The 17,722-nt window shown below is 41.1% G+C and overlaps 1 protein-coding gene across 2 annotated transcripts in view; it reads right to left on the bottom strand.

The window, feature by feature from the left end:
• The window catches only part of LOC138982456 (uncharacterized), a 35,960-nt gene extending 20,519 nt beyond the window's left edge, over positions 1 to 15,441 (bottom strand). The window contains exons 1-3 of one of the 2 annotated variants that reach the window (XR_011460873.1): positions 15,337 to 15,441; positions 11,981 to 12,182; positions 4,225 to 6,068 (exon numbers count right to left, since the gene is read on the bottom strand). Coding sequence is in view for 1 of the 2 variants with exons in the window: in XM_070355748.1 (XP_070211849.1) it covers positions 4,897 to 6,068; positions 11,981 to 12,170 (1,362 nt within the window). In the remaining variant the exon portion in view is untranslated. Of the gene's footprint in view, positions 1 to 1,318; positions 6,069 to 11,980; positions 12,183 to 15,336 lie in introns of those variants that run through there. The other variant, XM_070355748.1, reaches the window with a different exon arrangement.
• Between the last annotated feature and the right edge of the window lie 2,281 nt (positions 15,442 to 17,722).

Here is a 17,722-nt window from a genome sequence, read left to right as displayed (position 1 = left end):
TAGACCAAGACAGTTGCAACTGAAAATAAAGAAACTCAAACAAATGTTGCATGTGTGAGGTTTACGCAAGAGATTTAACAGACTGTAGAGTTTAACAAATCTCTATTGGGTACAAACATCGTGGAGCATTACATGACATGTGAATGTGCTTTCAGTTTTTGAGAAAATTTGGGTAGATCTATATGATCATAGAAAAACACATTGTGCGAGAAAAATTGTATTGAAAATTGTATTGTGTCAGCCGATCATTTAATTCCTAGAACAGAATGGATGTCTTTTCTTAGAATATTAGTAGTTTTACAAATGTGATATTTTCTCATATGAACCGTATATATATATAGGCTATAGTTATAAGGACTACATAATTATGTTACTAGATGATTACCCGCTTCGCCGGGAAGAAGTAGAGCCGAATACCAGGCTGCGCCTGGGACCCGGCTTTGGGCGCACGAAGGAAAGGAGATAAACGCGCAAAACACTGGAGACCTTCTAAAAATAGTAACGTGCAGTGACCTTCTAAAAATAGTAACGTAGTAACGGGAATATGGATTGACGCCACACGGAGGAAGGGAGATAATCGCGGCTGAAAACACTGGAGAAGATAAGAAAGAGTTACTGGTAGTGGATCCAGACCACAAAAAAAAAATCGGTTCAGCGCGCACAGCGCTGCGCGCTGAGAGCACGTGTTGAAATATCTCATCGACCAGGTTGTGTCCCTGAATATGATCACCAAATTTGAAACAGATCCATTGAGAACCTTGGCCGCGCATCGCGCACAGACACACAGACAGACAGACAGACAGACACTAGTTGTATATATATATAGATGAGATATGATCTGTGACAAAAATGATGCGCTGAAAACATATATACATTTCAAATTTGGAGGAGAGCAGTGTACGATTCTTGAACACATTTTAACTCTGATTTTGGCTTGGAAATAAAGCAACATTCTTTATCAGTCTCATTGCAACAACAGACCGGCACGGTTGGCCTAGTGGTAAGGCGTCCGCCCCGTGATCGGGAGGTCGTGGGTTCGAACCCCGGCCGGGTCATACCTAAGACTTTAAAATTGGCAATCTAGTGGCTGCTCCGTCTGGCGTCTGGCATTATGGGGTTAGTGCTAGGACTGGTTCGTCCGGTGTCAGAATAATGTGACTGGGTGAGACATGAAGCCTGTGCTGCGACTAATTCTGTCTTGTGTGTGGCGCACGTTATATGTCAAAGCAGCACCGCTCTGATATGGCCCTTCGTGGTCGGCTGGGCGTTAAGCAAACAAACAAACAAACAAACAAACAAACTGCAACAACAAAATGACGAAAGATGATAGTTGTGTTTATTTTAATTCACAATAAAATCAACATGAGCAATCCTTTGTTGCTGCTTAAATATGTTTAAATTACACACACACACACACACACACACACACACACACATACACACACACCTGTTTTCTCTGTCCTTGGCTAAACCAATATTATCTCATGTTCCATGAATAATTAAAATGCATTGTGAAAACTTGATTTCTTTTTCTGAATTCAGGTTAATAAAAAAAAGGTTTCCTCAATCTATTTTATTTTCTTTGGTTGCAGTTGTTTTTTTCTTAGCACACACTTGTCGATGTGTTGCAACTGCAGCACTCTTTGTGAAACATCACTAAAATAGACAAGTAACAGGACAGAATTCTGACCCAGTTTCAATCAAATAAATGGGCTGGCCCAGACCACTCTGCTTATGCTTAGAGACTAGATGACAAAAGACTTTTCAGGCCTTGGAAGAGAATGTGTGATGTTATTGGTTTTTTTATACCTGTCTTTTACCTTCATGGAAACCACAAACACTCATGAAGCACACATCATAACAACAATGTAAAATACAATACTGAAAACAGTAACTAAGACAAGTAAAATGTATTCAACAAGAGTGCATATATTATAAAACTCTCTACATCTTTTTCATCTCTAGCCAGCAGCTAGTTGAATGCATTTTCAAGAACAGTAAATAAAAACACATGACCACTAAATGTTAAACAAAATTAGCATCACATATAAAAGATTGTTACTATGTTAACTCCATCATGACACCGCCACAAACAACACCTAAGTCAACCCAAACACAGACATATGTAAGACAATAACCAACATTAAAGATGCAAGATTTTGTCCATTGTAGAAAACCACATACAATTGATAAATATATAAAACGCCAATGAAGAAGGACGCTCAGCTGTAGAGAGAAAGAAAGAAAGAAGAGAAAAGGAAGAGAAAAAAAAAAGTTAAAAAAAAAAAATTAAATAAAAATAAAAAATTAGGGTTTCATTCTTTTCATTTATTTTTCAGCTTGAAGCGGACTGCATGCAACTGAGGCAAAAAAAGAAAAAAACGTTGAAGAAAAAAAAGAAAGAAAAAAAAAAGCATCACATATAAAAAACCATAAACACAGAATCTAAGAGTAAAAATCTTTGAATAAAAGCAGCTGTATTTACAGACCTACTATAACACATTAACAGAAAGAAATGCTGCCAATTGTACAGGTAAAAATTCAGGAGCATGAACTTGAAAAAGTAATTTCATGACCAATGCGCGATGGGAGCCATTAATCAGTCAAAATCGAATGGAGCAGGTTTTGTACAACATTAAGTTAATTAATACGAAGTGGCTTTGGAACCGACAAGTCTGTTACTGAGCCCCCCACAATACAATACAATACAATACAATACCTTTATTACGCCAAAGACCTGACACTCATGAGTAGCTCTCTAAATGAAGCTTCTTTTTGTGTACCTGATATGACATACAGCTAGTTACCTAATGAGCTCTAGCTTTGTTGTGATGGTGTTGACACTATATTTGCCCAATTGAGTCTAACTACCTGATGGCTAATCTACTGTGATACCTGTGATAACTGATGATGATTACTGTTATTGGTTTTTATGTGTTTGGTTGGTCTCTTCTTTGGTAGTGCAATAGCGTTAATTATGGATTGTTGTTATCATCATTTACATAAAAACTTATCTGTTAATCCAAACAATGATATAATTACTGTGATGTTCTTAACTACACTTTAACATGGAATGTATGTATGTATGTATGTATGTATGTAGGGATGTATGTAGGTATGTATGTAGGCATGTGTATTGGTGTGTCGGTGTGTCAGGTGTGCAAGAAAAAAGGGTATTTTTATATCATGGGTTTTATGAATTTTCTTCTTTTATAGTTATTAATTAATGACCTATATGTGCTGATGACTAATTTAATTTCCTTTGTTGGATCAATAAAATGTTATGAGTTATGAGTGTAGTGGGTACTGTGCTGCTGACCAAAAGCCAGGTGAGGTGGTTCGGATTGATTCCCACAGCCAGCCGTTTTTTTCATTCTTTTTTTGTTTATTTATCATCCAATCCTCTTTTCTTTTTCAAAACATTTACTTCTTTCATTACCATCTCTTTTTTTCATTCCAAATCTTCTAAGTGGTTTATGAAAGATCTAAAACAGTCACAAGAAAGCTAGACAGACCAACAAAGTCAGACTGAAAATGGTCTATGTCAACCAAAAGAGAGGGATTCCCTGTAGGTGGAGTTCCTGTAGGCGTTTTCCCTGGACCCCCCCCCCCCCCCCCCCGGGTGGAGTTCCTGTAGCGTTTCGCCGATCTCGCTGAAAGTCACGTGATGCTTAGCGACATTGGTAGAATTTGATGTTTTTCAATTTTTTTTAATATTTCTTTGAAATTCGATTCTGTTTTGCAATTTTTATTGCAAAAAAGTTTAAATCGATTTTTATATTTTCCTCAGGTATCTATACTATTTATACATGTATTGTATACAAACAAATCTTTAACAAAACGCTTTTTTTTATCTTTCATAATATGCCAGCTATCACTTCATGGCCTCAAAATCTAAAAGCATTTCAAACACAAAAATGAAACTTAAATTCATAACAAAGATAAAGAAATCTGTAAATAAAAGTGGTTTTTAAATTTTTACCATCACCAATATGTACAATGGATCCCAATTAAGTCAAAGTGTTCCAGATACATGTACAGTTTACAAGATTGAGTAACAACAACAGGAGACAGGTTCAAATTTCACCATAACTCTTACTTTCTGTTTTCTATACAGTGGAACCCCCCTTTCAGAGAAAAGTAGGTCTTTAAAAGCAGGGAGTCTAATTAACCCTTAGGCTGGTTGTCGCGACATATGTCGCGCTACTTTACGTATACTGTCACCTGGTTGTCACGACATATGTCGCGCTACTGGCTCAGTCTGTTTGGTCGGTTCCGATTACCTCCCATGGATGCGAAAACCTATATGACCGTTTTTCTTTATTTTTCTCTCTGTTAATTCACCAGTGGCTGTGTAACATGTGTTACAGAATTGCACCAGTGTAAGGGTTAAAATAGGGGTACATTTACAGGGCTCATGAAAAAAAAATGCAAAAGAACAAGGTTTTAAAAGGGAGGAAATCTTAAATTGGGGGTATTTAAAAGTGGGTTCCACTGTATTCAGAGAGCTTACGTCACTTTGTTTATTGGATTTTGTTATTAGTGCCTGGCCTTGCTCGGTTAGGAGTATATGACTCAGAATGGCAACACATCGTCACATCCGGGATGCTCACTCAATGCCCTTACACTGTACATCACATGTGTACCTATATTTCCTCAGCCAGGTCTGATGACTTCGTGTTAATCAAAAATATTACTGCTGAGCAGATATCAGATGAGTATGCAAAGCTTATAAGCTTATTCAGAAGGGTGACTGACTGCCACATATATAACACATATATATATATATATATATATATATATATATATATATATGCCACATATACATATTCTCACGGTTGTGTTTGTCCTTCAAGGTGCTAATTAAAGCCATTGTTGCCCGCATGCTTTTCTTCCTTATTTTGAGAGCTCCCTTTCAACTTCCTGGATAAAGTTGTTCACTTGCTCAGTGACCAGCCTTTCCCAGTCCTGTGAAGGATTATCTACGGTGCAGTCTATGCTGATGTGTTTGGGCTGCCAGCGAAATTTTCCATTGACTTCCTTTAGAGCCATGGTTAGGCTTCGTAGCGTTGAACGGTCTTCAGTGATCCTTTGCTTGATATGCACAGGGACTGACATCCTTACTTGCCTCTTTGCAGAAGGGCTAACAGAGCCACAAGGCTCCTGTTTGGTTGATAAATGAATCCTTTTTGGAGCAGAGCTTCCAACAGGGCTTGGTGGTGTTCTGGGGGCCTTTTTGCTGCATTCAGCTTGGTCTTTCTCTTCAGCTGCAAGTGATTGATCAACCTGCATCAGAGGTTTAATAAATGTCTGGATCTGTGCTGCGACAACGTTGTCCCAGTCATCTGGAGGATTGTCTGCGAGGCAAGTTATGATGATGTGATTGGGCTGCTTCCAGCGAAATCTTCCATCCACCTTTTTTAAGGTCATCGTTAGGTTTCGCAGCAAAGAATGGTCTCCTGTGATTTTCTGCACTGTCACGGCAGGAATCATGATCTTTGTGTCCCTTGCAGTACTGCTACTGCTAGGCTGCTCTTGCTGAACCTCTGAGCGAGGTACTTTTGGAGTGGGGCTACTGTTATAATATCCACGACTGTGCTGAAAAGTCTGGACAGGCCCATCTTGCCCTCTATGATCGGTTCCTGCAGATTTGCTTTCAGCTAGACTGTGCAGGGGATTCCTTTTAAGGTCGCGTTCAGCTATGTCCGAATAAAAGTCAGTGATTTGGCTTGTTGAATCACCACGTCCTGGTTCAGGCCTTCTGTCCCAGACCTCTGTGTGCTGCCCTGAATGTGCTGACCAACCAACGCAGCCACCTCTCCTTGTGTCTCTGCCTTCACCTGAGGCAGAAGAAGAGATGCTGTTCCCAGGTGTATTTTGCCTCCGAGCGGCTGGAGAGCTTGATGTTGATCCAGACGTGCGAGACACTGCTTTGTTTATAGCAAAGTGATTACTTGATGTAGCATGCTCATCATGTTCATCCGCCTTGTCAAACTTGCTATCCAGAGTTACTTGCAACCTGCTGCCATCCAAGGTGTGGTCACCTTTCGCCACTACACCTTCTGCATCTGCAAGATATCAGTGGGACAATGCTAAATTGACACGATTTTCTTCTCTGAAAGCATAAAAGACTTCAACATTTGAAAATGGAAAAAAACACAAACTATTGAATAAATACATAAATAACAAGAAATTCCTCCGAGGTAGGAAAAACACCCCCGTCCTTACCATTCTCACTGCCACCAACTGAGAAGGTTATTTCCCTTTGACCATTAATATGTCCCTCTATAAGTCCTTGTAGAATCTTAATCCACCAATAACTCCCTAACCGTGTGTTTGACTGGTCCCAATTTTTGTAAGGACCGTCTCAGGAATGTATAGAACCTGTTCACCAAGTTTGGTGACGATCGGTCCGTTCATTCTTGAGATCTATATGCGAACACAAACACACAAACAAACAAACAAACACATCGACCGAATCCTATACACACCCCTATACCGGGGGTGTAAATACTTGTACTTGCACTTGCTAGCATATCCTCGCTGTAATTCACAAAACTTGTATCTACATTTTTTTAGGTTTTGGAACAGTAGTTAGCTCCCTTATTGTTTTGCCCATGAAGTTACTGCCGTTGTATTTTTACCTAACAATCATTTTTTCTCTCCAAAAGAATTAAATATGGCCACTGAAGGTTAGGCGACAAAGGGAGAAAAAAATTGCATCTATATACTCTATACTATTATATAACAAGTCGCGTGAAAGCGATATAAAAATATTTAGTCAAGATCAACACCACAAACCAATCATCGCCGAAACTACATTCAGATAGTCTCGGCTAACCATACCGAAGACCGAGACGGGTCGCACTCGCCGCCGCAAAGCACGCGTCCGTAGTACTTACTGAACCTATTTTCTTTCATTCTGAGCACATTTTTTGAGTAAACATGACATATCTATATATTTTTTAATTCAGGAGAAGATGAAAAATACAATGCAATCAATTTTAAATCTGTTTGCGAAAAATCGATTTTAATGACAACTTTAATGAGCAAACTCATTAATTAATCTTTTAGCCTCCAAGCTGAAATGCAATACCAACGTCCGGGCTTCGTCGTAGATTACTTGACGAAAATTTCAACCAATTTGGTTGAAAAATGAGGGCGTGACAGTATTGCCTCAACTTTCACAAAAAGCCGGATATGACGTCATCAAGACATTTATCGAGAAAATGACAAAAACTTCCGGGGATATCATAGATTCATACCCACGAACTCTCATGTGAAATTTCATAAAGATCAGTCCAGTAGTTTTCTCTGAATCGCTCTACACACACACACACACACACACACACACACACACACACACACACACATGCCGCCACCCTCATCTCGATTCCCTGTCTATGTTAAAACATTTAGTCAAAACTTGAATGTAAGTGTGTGTGTGTGTGTGTGTCTGTCTGTCTGTGGTCGCCATACCTCAGAGATGGCAAAAGATAACCACAAGATATTTTGCATGCACACTGCCCTGGACCCACAGATGTGCACCTGGGTTTTAGTTTCTCGAGACATTGTTTCCTTCTTCGGATAATGACCCTCCCCATTAATGAATACAGCCTATAATAGTGCAAGGGAGGTAAGTCATGCTTTGTTACCCATGGAAGGGAGGTAACTCTTATCAAACCAGTATACCATGTCATTCTCAAGGGCTGCCCCCCTACCATGTCATTCTCAAGGGCTGCCCCCCCCCCCCCCCCCCCCCCTAGCTATTATCCTTCCCACCCACCGCCACCCCCCTTCCAAATCATCGCACATAATACAGTCTGTCTCTCTCACCTCAGTGAGAGATCACGTGAATTTACAGACTTCTCTCCCCTGTTCAATAAAGTATGACGGCTCACTCATGACGTATGCGTGCTTTGATTAGACCGCAACTAAAGTGGGTGTGAAAAAGGGTCCAAAAATCACGAAGAACACGTTGAACCAAATAGAAACTTGCCTTGCCTATAAATCCAAATGTATGAGCTCACACTTTCAATTTTCTTATCCACATTGGAATAAGATTCTAGAGGTTTCTGAGAGAGGGGAGATCAGAAACACCCGGGGGAAGCCGGGACTGATTGCTAGTATTATATATCTAGTAGCAGTTACGGGGCCCGGCTTCACCCGGGTGTTGGCATCGCCCGAATGCATTTGTAAGATATTATATATCAAAATTGTAGATATTGTTGTTCGCTAAATCTGTTATTTTCCCACCAATATCATTTTATTGTTAAAGAAATAACTTTCACAGGAGTTATCTCCCTTCCTTGGGCACATTCTATATACTTGAGCAGTCAGGACCGGCTTCGCCCGGTGTTTCTGATCTCCCCATCTGACATGCCTGCATAATCAGAGTTACCTCCCTTCAATGTATAACCAAGTAAGAGTTACCTCCCTTCGCTTCTAGAACTTTCCGGAACTGTCCGGTCTTTTTTTTTATTCTTACTTTCTTCCCGTCATAGGAGCAATAGAGAGTCTCTAATATCACTGGCATTATGTGCTTGCTACATGTGATCACTAAGCACTGAACTGGTCTTGCACTATATGTAGAGGTTACATGCCGAGTCTCAGTGATTATTAAAAATAATGGTCGAAGTTAGCGGATCATGAAAAATGCGAGCTTTAGCGAGCTTTTTCATGACCGCGAACTGAGACCATTATTTTTTATAATCACTGAGACGAGGTGTGTAACCTCTTTATTCCTCCTTTCTTCAGTTATTCAAAGAAAAGAGGAGGTTTTTTGCGAAAGTTTGATCGAATCCTATTCACTCAACCAGTCAACCTGCGCAGGCGATCGATTAATGCGCGATTGTATAGTTCCATGCAAATCATTCCATTCTGTTAACACTTCTTGTCAGTTTTCCTATTTTGGACTAAAATCAAGTACACAGATATGCTGTTAAAATCTGCTGTGGCGGCAAAGGCAGATATTGTGTGTTCTGTATATGTTTTGGTATCGCTTAGGATAATGTTCTTTCGTCAAATGGGACCAGCAGTCGAACTTTTGCACCCGTGTTCCAACGTTAAAAACTGTATGAAGTTCAGTTTTCTGGGGAAAATAGTGTATGAAACCGCTTTATGTTGTTTAAATTGATGAGATGTGTGCATTTGGTTGCGTGTGATCTGTTTATTAAATGAAATAATGTTGAAAACTGACCGTCGGATTGCAGTCTGTTGTCGAAGAAACTGAGTGAAAAGAAGGGGAACTACTCTTGTCGCTAGACAAAGTATGAGTTACTTGCCTTGGGAAATTGCTTGTGATGAACGTTTGAGCACAGACAGACACACACACACACACACAGACAGACAGACAGACACTCTCTTTTACATATAAACTAGCAGTCTGACCCGGCTTTGCCTGAGTGTTGGCAAAGCCCTCAAAGAAAAACTCCAAATCAAACATTTGGGGGAAATGAGAATGACAGGGAATGCTGGCTGGTATGATAAGAGTTACCTCCCTTCCATGGGTAACAAAGCATGACTTACCTCCCTTGCACTATTATAGTCTGTATTCATTAATGAGGAGGGTCATTATCGGAGGAAGGAAACAATGAATTAAGAAACTAAAACCCAGGTGCACATAAAAGAGAGTGTCTGTCTGTGTGTGTGTGTGTGTGTGTGTGTGTGTGTGTGTGTGTCTGTCTGTCTGTGGTCGCCATACCTCAGAGAAGGCAAAAGATAAGCACAAGATATTTTGCATGCACACTGCCCTGGACCCACAAATGTGCACCTGGGTTTTAGTTTCTCCAGACATTGTTTCCTTCCTCGGATAATTACCCTCCCCATCTATCAATACAGTCTATATAGTGCAAGGGAGGTAAGTCATGGTTTGTCACCCACGGAAGGGAGGTAACTCTCATCAAACCAGTATACCGTGTCATTCTCAAGGGTTACCCCCCGCCCGCTATCATCCCGCCGCCGCCCCCCCCCCCCCCCACACACACACACACACTAACCCTGCCCCCTGCCCTGCCTTCCAGATCATCGCGAATAATGTTTACGAAACGATCGCCTCAGTGAAAGATCACGAGAATTTACAGATTTCTCTCCCCTGTTCAAAAAGGTATGACGCGCTCACTCATGAGGTATGCGTGCTTTGATCAGACGGTAACTACAGTGGGTGTGAGAAGGGGTAAACAAATCACGAAGAACACGTTGAACCAAATAGAAACTTGCCTTGCCTATACATCCAAATGTATGAGCTCACACTGTCATTTTTCTTATCCACATTGGAATAAGATTCGAGAGGTTTCTGAGAGAGGGGAGAGCAGAAACACCCGGGCGAAGCCGGGCCTGACTGCTAGTATGTATAGAAGAATGGATGTAAGTGTGTGTCTGTGGTCGTCATACCTCAGAAACGGCAAAAGGCAAGGACGAGATATTTAGTATGCACACTGCCTGGGAGCCGCAGATGTGCACCTGGGTTTTAGTTTCTCGATTCATTGTTTCCTTCCTCAGATTATGACCCTCTCCATTGTTGAATACAGCCAATAAAGAGCAGGGGAGGTAACTCTTGCTTTTACCCCCTGCGGGTTAGGGGGAAGAATTTACCCGATGCTTCCCAGCATGTCGTAAGAGGCGACTAACGGATTCTGTTTCTCCTTTTACCCTTGTTAAGTGTTTCTTGTATAGAATATAGTCAATGTTTGTGAAGATTTTAGTCAAGCAGTATGTAAGAAATGTTAAGTCCTTTGTACTGGAAACTTGCATTCTCCCAGTAATTAGGTAATACATTGTACTACGTTGCAAGCCCCTGGAGCAAATTTTTGATTAGTGCTTTTGTGAACAAGAAATAATTGACAAGTGGATCTATCCCATCTCCCCCCCTTTCCCCGTCGCGATATAACCTTCGTGGTTGAAAACGACGTTAAACACCAAATAAAGAAAGAAAGAAAGAACTCTTGCTTTGTTATCCATGGAAGGGAGATAACTCTTAGCATACCAGCATTCCGTGTCATTCTCATTTTCCCCAAACGTTTTATTTGCAGTTTTTCTTTGAGGGCTTTGCTAACACCCGGGCGATTCTGGATAACTCCTTCGGATAAAAAGCTCCTATCTCAATATTTTCTCAGTTGTATTTGAATATCAATAACAACTGACATTAACACACATTTGGCCTGCAATTGCACTGTTTTGAAGAAAATATATCAACCCATGAATTGAAGTTATATTTGATGTTTTTTTTCTCAAAACAGCAAAAATTCAGATCCAAGGTTTGTGAATTACAGCGACGATATGTACCACATTTTGGGTGAGTCATGGCGCGGTAAATAAAATAGACTCTCCTATACTGACTCTGTTTTAGTGATTTTTCACCACCTATTTTATTCATGTTTTTATTACTTAGTTAGTGGAAGAATCTTTTGTAATGTATGTTTGAAGGTGTATGCTTTTAATTAAGCGTTGTTGACTATGAATGTAGATGTAAATGCTTGTATAACTGTGTTTTAATTTTAGTGTTATTTGTTGTTTTAGTGATTTTTCACTACCTATTTTATTCATGTTTTTTATTATTTAGTTAGTGGAAGAATCTTTTGTAATGTATCTTTGATGGTGTATGCTTTTAATTAAGCGTTGTTGACTATGAATGTAGATGTAAATGCTTGTATAACTGTGTTTTAATTTTAAATGTGTCAAGCGCAAAGAGCATAATTGTAAAGTTATGATGTTGCGCTATATAAATGCTCATTTATTATTATTATTATTATTTCTTTCATTTCTGTCTTGATAATTGTTCTCTCCAAATCCATGTTGTGTTGGCATCTCCTTTGATGAACACCGATTCTATGGTTGTGCTTGTTTGTGTGTGTGTGTGTGTGTTTATGTGTGTCTACCATGTGCACATGTTTATGATTGTGTGTTTTTGTCCATGTGTTATCACAATGTGTTTTTTTTGTATATCCATGTTTTTATATAAATATATGCTTAAGAAGCAGACCTTTATGGCTTTTGAAGTGAATGAGAGCTGCGCTTTTGTCAGGACTTCTCTGTACGTTGTCTACTGGCCCCCCGTGGTTTCTTTTCTTGTTGCTGAAGAAGTACAAGATGCTGTCATCAGTTGTGACAGCATTCAGACATCTCACGCAGACAGTACTTGACTTGTGCCGGCGAAGATCTTTAGCCATCATCTGCACGTCAGTCTGGATAGAGATCGAAACAAAATCTATTTTTACTCAATATGGAATAGCCATTCATGGTGTCATGTGTAACTTTGTACCAGTGGTAGTGCATAGATAGACAAAAGCATATTATTAGTGGTAGTGGGATTGTGGTGGCAGTACCATGTCAGGACCCTCCGATGGGAGTACACGCATAGGACACATGCTATATATATATTGTCTGCATATATATGTCTGTTACATTTATCTTTAACAAAATGTAGGGGGGCCCGGGTAGCTCAGGTGGTAGAGCACTGGACTTGTGATCGAAAGGTCGCTGGTTCGAATCCGGGCCGGGACGGACACGGGTCAACTTTATGTGCAGACCCAGAGACGGTATCCATCTCCCACCCCCGTGTCACCACAATGGCACGTTAAAGATCTTGGTCATTCTACCATAAGTGCAGATGGCTGATACCACCTAAACACGCATACATGAAAAGCCGTGAGGGCGTAAAAACTCGAATCGTATAAACCAATTCATGTCCAATATAGGCAATTAAGACCTGACGGACAATAAGCCCCTTAACTCTTTCCGCCCTGCGCCCGACAGTTTGTCGGGCGCTCCTAATGGCCTGTCCAGACACTCCCGGCCGACCCTGTCCACATTTGACTTATGCTCAAAACGGCCCCGTTGGGCGCGCCGCAGCGTGCAATGATCGCGAAGCGTTATTTGCAGAAGAATAGCGCGTGTTCTAATTTCTATGACACAGACATAGAACGACGGAAATTTGACCAATCAGAGCAAACCAGAGCGATGACGTCAGCCGCTCGCGGCGCGGCAGTCGAATGCAACTGAACCTTCTTGTCAGGTGACCCGCTCCACTGATACCGCGTTGTGAAAAAAATCGTCGATGTGTGGCCACTCGGCAAATCCCGCGCGACGCACAAAACGGCCTGCGGCGCATAGATAGCGTAAAACGGCGTCCAAGTCTGGACAGGGCTTTAGTAGCTTTCAACACCTGTGCCCGACAAACTGTCGGGCGGTGACACGCATCTTCTCTGACCTTGTTTCTGATCTAAATATAAAGGCAGGTCACGCGCAAGGGAGGTAAATCTGTTCCCACTTCCTTCTTCTTTGTTTGGAGCAATTTGGCGAACGAAAATCGTCCGATTGAGTGTTTTTTGAGCATTTTTCCTGCAAAATATGAGCAACCAACGCCGCTACTCGTTGAGGCAGGTTCTTGACGAGATTTTCCTCGACGATGACAGTGATTATGATGCCGAATGCGACGTTTCTTCGTCTCAATCAAGTGAAACAAGTGGTGATTTGAGTGCACAAGACCTGTGCGCGGGCTTCGATGAAAATGTGAGACAGAAACATCCTGTGACTTGTTGAAACAACTGTGACAGAGTGGTGTGTTTACATACTTTTTGGTGTTGTGTTTGTGACTTGGAAGAAGGATTTCTTTGAACTTTACACACTTCAGAAGGTACTGACTGCTACTCAACAGGTAAGAACATGCACTTATCATACAACACACAAAATTTTATGTGTCTACAACTATTAGTTGCAGAGTTAGAAGCGCTTTAGTGAAGTACCCATCAGATTTGCACTACAGTGCCAAAACCCTCCAGGCTGGAGAGGCTGCTGAGCCTGCACTGCAGTCAGGGCTGATAGGGTTAAAAAAAATTTTTTTACTTTTTAACAAAATGTATAGATCTGACATGAAAGGTAAACTGTGGAGAAGGCCGAGAAGAAGATGTACAACAGGGTGTCAATAGAAAAGGACCAGTTTCCAAGACAAAATGTGTACATATGTGACAGAGCGACCGGTCACCAATTATAGAGTAAAGTTTTTGTCATTGTCCAGTCTAGTGTTTGTTGTTCATGTTGCCGATTGCTTTATGTTTTGTGTAATGCCATTATCTGTTCTTAAATTTTGAGATGCACATGTCTAGTCACCGGTAGATCTATAAGCACGCTTAGCCATCTGCATCCATGTTCTGAATTAAGTCTTTGATCCTTTTAACTTAAGCCGCTCTCCTAGGAAGAGACGGGAAGCCGCTGACCAGCAGGTGGTCAATTGCGTAACTTTTATGGCCTAACCGGGGGTATAGCTTTCCAGAGGATGCTCTATAGCCGTGTCTTTTGACGCGCCCTGATCAAAGCCTAGTTAAGAGGGTGTTAATTCCTTTGTCGGATCGGGTGAATCGAATACCAGCTCAGCTGGCAGGTGGTCAGTTGTTTACCCCCCCACGTACCCCCCTTTGTGCTCCTCCCCTTCCTCTTGTCTTACGTTTAACCATTTAACCAATAAAACACGGAACCTGCTTAGAGTGTCGTGGTTACGGGTGCATGGTTACTAAGATGTTGATTGGATGTTTGTGACTAGCTAAATTTTGATTATGTATGTACATGCTAGGGTGTGAGAGAGAACTTTGAGAACTTGGGAAGAGTGTGGACGTATTTTGTTGTGTGCTCCACTAACTCAGGAGATGTAGTCAAATTTGTATTGTGGCTTGTAGCCTCCGGCTTCGGTCGGTAGGCGAAGAGGAGGAGGGAAGCGAACAGAGGAATAAAAGTATGCTATGCCAGTATTCTGTTGTCACACTGTCAATATGCTGTGGGCGAAATGGAGAGAAAGACGTGTATGTCTTTATACATGTGTCCGTGAGTGATAGTCCAGAGAGAGTTGGTAACACATCAGAGAAACAAAAGATCAGTTTCCCGAACTTTCACACATATAATATAAGAAACTGATTAGGCGCATCAAAAACATACTTATCACATAATATATTCAAGTTTTTAAAGAGGGATATATATATATTTATATAACATCCATGCAGTCATGAGGTAATAAACTGCATGTGACTGTACATGTGTGACTGAAACCTTCATACCGAGCTGAGTTTCAAGGGAAAATCTTAAAGTTTTAGTGTAGATCTCTGTAATTCTCAAAATAACAATCATGATTTTACAAAAACTCAATATTGAACATTCCATATATCAGAATGGATGCATGGCTGGCTGACTGGATCTGCGCATTTGTGTTTCTGTGTGTCTTTGATTATTGCGGCGTGTGACTGTTGAAAGTTAGATTCGCTTCAAAGCTTTGACACAAGACATAGTGTAAAGGTGGCTATGCACATTGTAGTAACATGTGAATGGGTTAAACTATAGATGTATACCTACTCTGTATTCCTAAATATAGATTCCTGGTCAAGCATACACAGCGAAGAGCAACCGAATGACGATGTTGACACCTTATTTTCGGTTTTACCATTTCGGGGAATTCCCAGAGGGTTAGTTTCCTGCATTTTGATTGGTGCAGCAAAGGATGACCTCAAGCGATGTCACCGATTGGGCTTTCCGAGCGTTCTCTGCAATATTCTGTTCATTAGGTTACCGCCGTAAAAAACATTCTGATAATCATCGGTCCACGCAAAGTATTTGATGTACTGTCTATGGTCCACGCTATCGCAGTCTCGATAAATGAGACCCGAAGGGAAGTAACTCATTTTGACCTGAGTTCAGGATGCGTAAATAACCCGAAACCGAAAGTAGGATTTGGGCTATCTTGGAAGTGTCTCATTTTTGTGTTTACCAGCATTTCAGAGGAGGCGAGAATGCGTGTGATATTATTTGAATTATTCATTTATTGATTTTGTCTTTTCCCGCAATCTTTCTTTTTCTCAGTGGTGTCATTCTCGTCATTACCAGAGTCTTATATTATATGTAACGAGGAAAATACGGACAAAATCTTAATTGAATTTAGTAAAACTAATATCAGGAAACATTCCTTTTCTAACAGAGTTGCACCATCATGGAACACACTGTCTAATGTTGTTAAAAATGCACAAACTATTAACACTTTCAAAAATCTGCTGGACATACAGAAAAAATGTTCGAGTGGAACAATTTGAGCGAAGCCACCGTCACCTTGACCACGCCCAGCGCCTTCTCATCGGCGTTAGGGGGGCAGAAACCAGTGTGAGAGCCTCAGTAGTTTTTATCCAGTTTTTAACATTGTAACATAGCATTTTTTAACTGTGCTTGAAAAGCCTACATTCTAGGGCAAACGGACTAAAACCGCAAGTACAGCAGCAAGAAGACCAGCTGGAGTTGTACACTATATCCACCTTGTGTACAGTGAACTTTTAAGACTCTTTTAGATGCGCACACCCAAAAAACGTCACGTTGATAGTCGTCGTCGGCTTCTGTGGCGCACCCGCCAACCACCAACCTAGGCGGGTTATCCAGATCCAGATCCAGAGTCACTTTATTTGTACACTGTACCATAGACCTATACTGAAATGTAGGTCCCTGACTGTACAATAATTGATATTGAGTAAATACGACTTTGAGCATGTTAATATGATTGACCTGCAACAAATTTGATAATGAGATGTGACGCGAAAGAAGACGTGAGGCTTATGGATACCAATCCAGTCCCTATAACCACTACTACTACGTATAGATATCTATATCATATGTCTTTTGTCATTTACTGAGGCGCGAGTCCATATAAGCACCCCGTGGCAGAATCCACTCCCGCTGTTACCCCCCCCCCCCCCCTCCAACTAGATCCCCCCCCCCCCTCTCGAGGCCCATCCCTCCCCTCCCCTCAGCACTAGATTCCCTCCCCCTCCCTCTCAAGACCCCCCCCCCCCCCTATCCATCTCTCCCGACCCATAAGTAATAAGTAGTGATATAGGTAGAATCTATCGCTCTTGCTCCATATTGTTCGTATTGTTTCACCGGGGCCCATGCAGTTGCTGCACTAGGTAGCATTGGGTGGTAGGCTAGCCCCTCAGCCCAGGGCCTGAAATTGGGCGCCACTGCAAATCGCGAAAAGCAATAGCTTGCCTACCAACCAACCCCTGTTTTCATAGGTACACTATACACTTTACCTTTCACTCTAGGGAAATTAGGTGCACCAACCGAATTGAGGATAGTTGCCCTGTACAGGGATTTCCTCACTATTTTGAAAAGAAGAAGAAGAGTCAACGTTTGTGTATCTGAATGGCTCATGAACATTCTAATGGCACTTCAGGTTATACCAAGAACGTGTTCTGTAACTTCTGTTTTCGATTTGTCTGTCTACTGATTTGCGAGTGTACGTGTTGCAAGTGAATAAACAATGTAATGAAACGTTTATTTCGAGAAAAAACATCACAGATTTACCAATCAAGTCGGCCCCAAAAATGCATTGACCCTGTCAGCAAGAATACAGAAGTGGCATAGCCCTTCTGACACGCTAGCGAGCATCCACTCATTCAAACGCACACACACGTGCCGCCTTCAAAGCGCGGACGTTGTAGTGTTGTCAATAAAGTGATTTGAACTAGCTCTCTTTGAAACTGACAAATTAAAGTTAATTGTTTTTGTTCTTGAATTTATTGTCTTACCATTTAAAAATGAGTGTGTGTCTGTGTCTGTGTGTGCATGTGGACCTGTCCATCTGTCTGTTTCAGTGTTGTCATCATAGCTCGATTTATAGCTTATATATAGAGGCAATAAATTTACAAGACATAATGCGTCCCTATACATTTACATATTTTGACCATGTTCCTATATT

This window comes from Littorina saxatilis, linkage group LG12, assembly GCF_037325665.1.
Source record: "Littorina saxatilis isolate snail1 linkage group LG12, US_GU_Lsax_2.0, whole genome shotgun sequence".
In the NCBI taxonomy this organism is placed as follows: Eukaryota; Metazoa; Mollusca; class Gastropoda; order Littorinimorpha; family Littorinidae; genus Littorina; species Littorina saxatilis.
The sequence above is the reverse complement of the archived record's forward strand: the minus strand, read 5'-3'. Positions and strand labels throughout refer to the sequence as shown.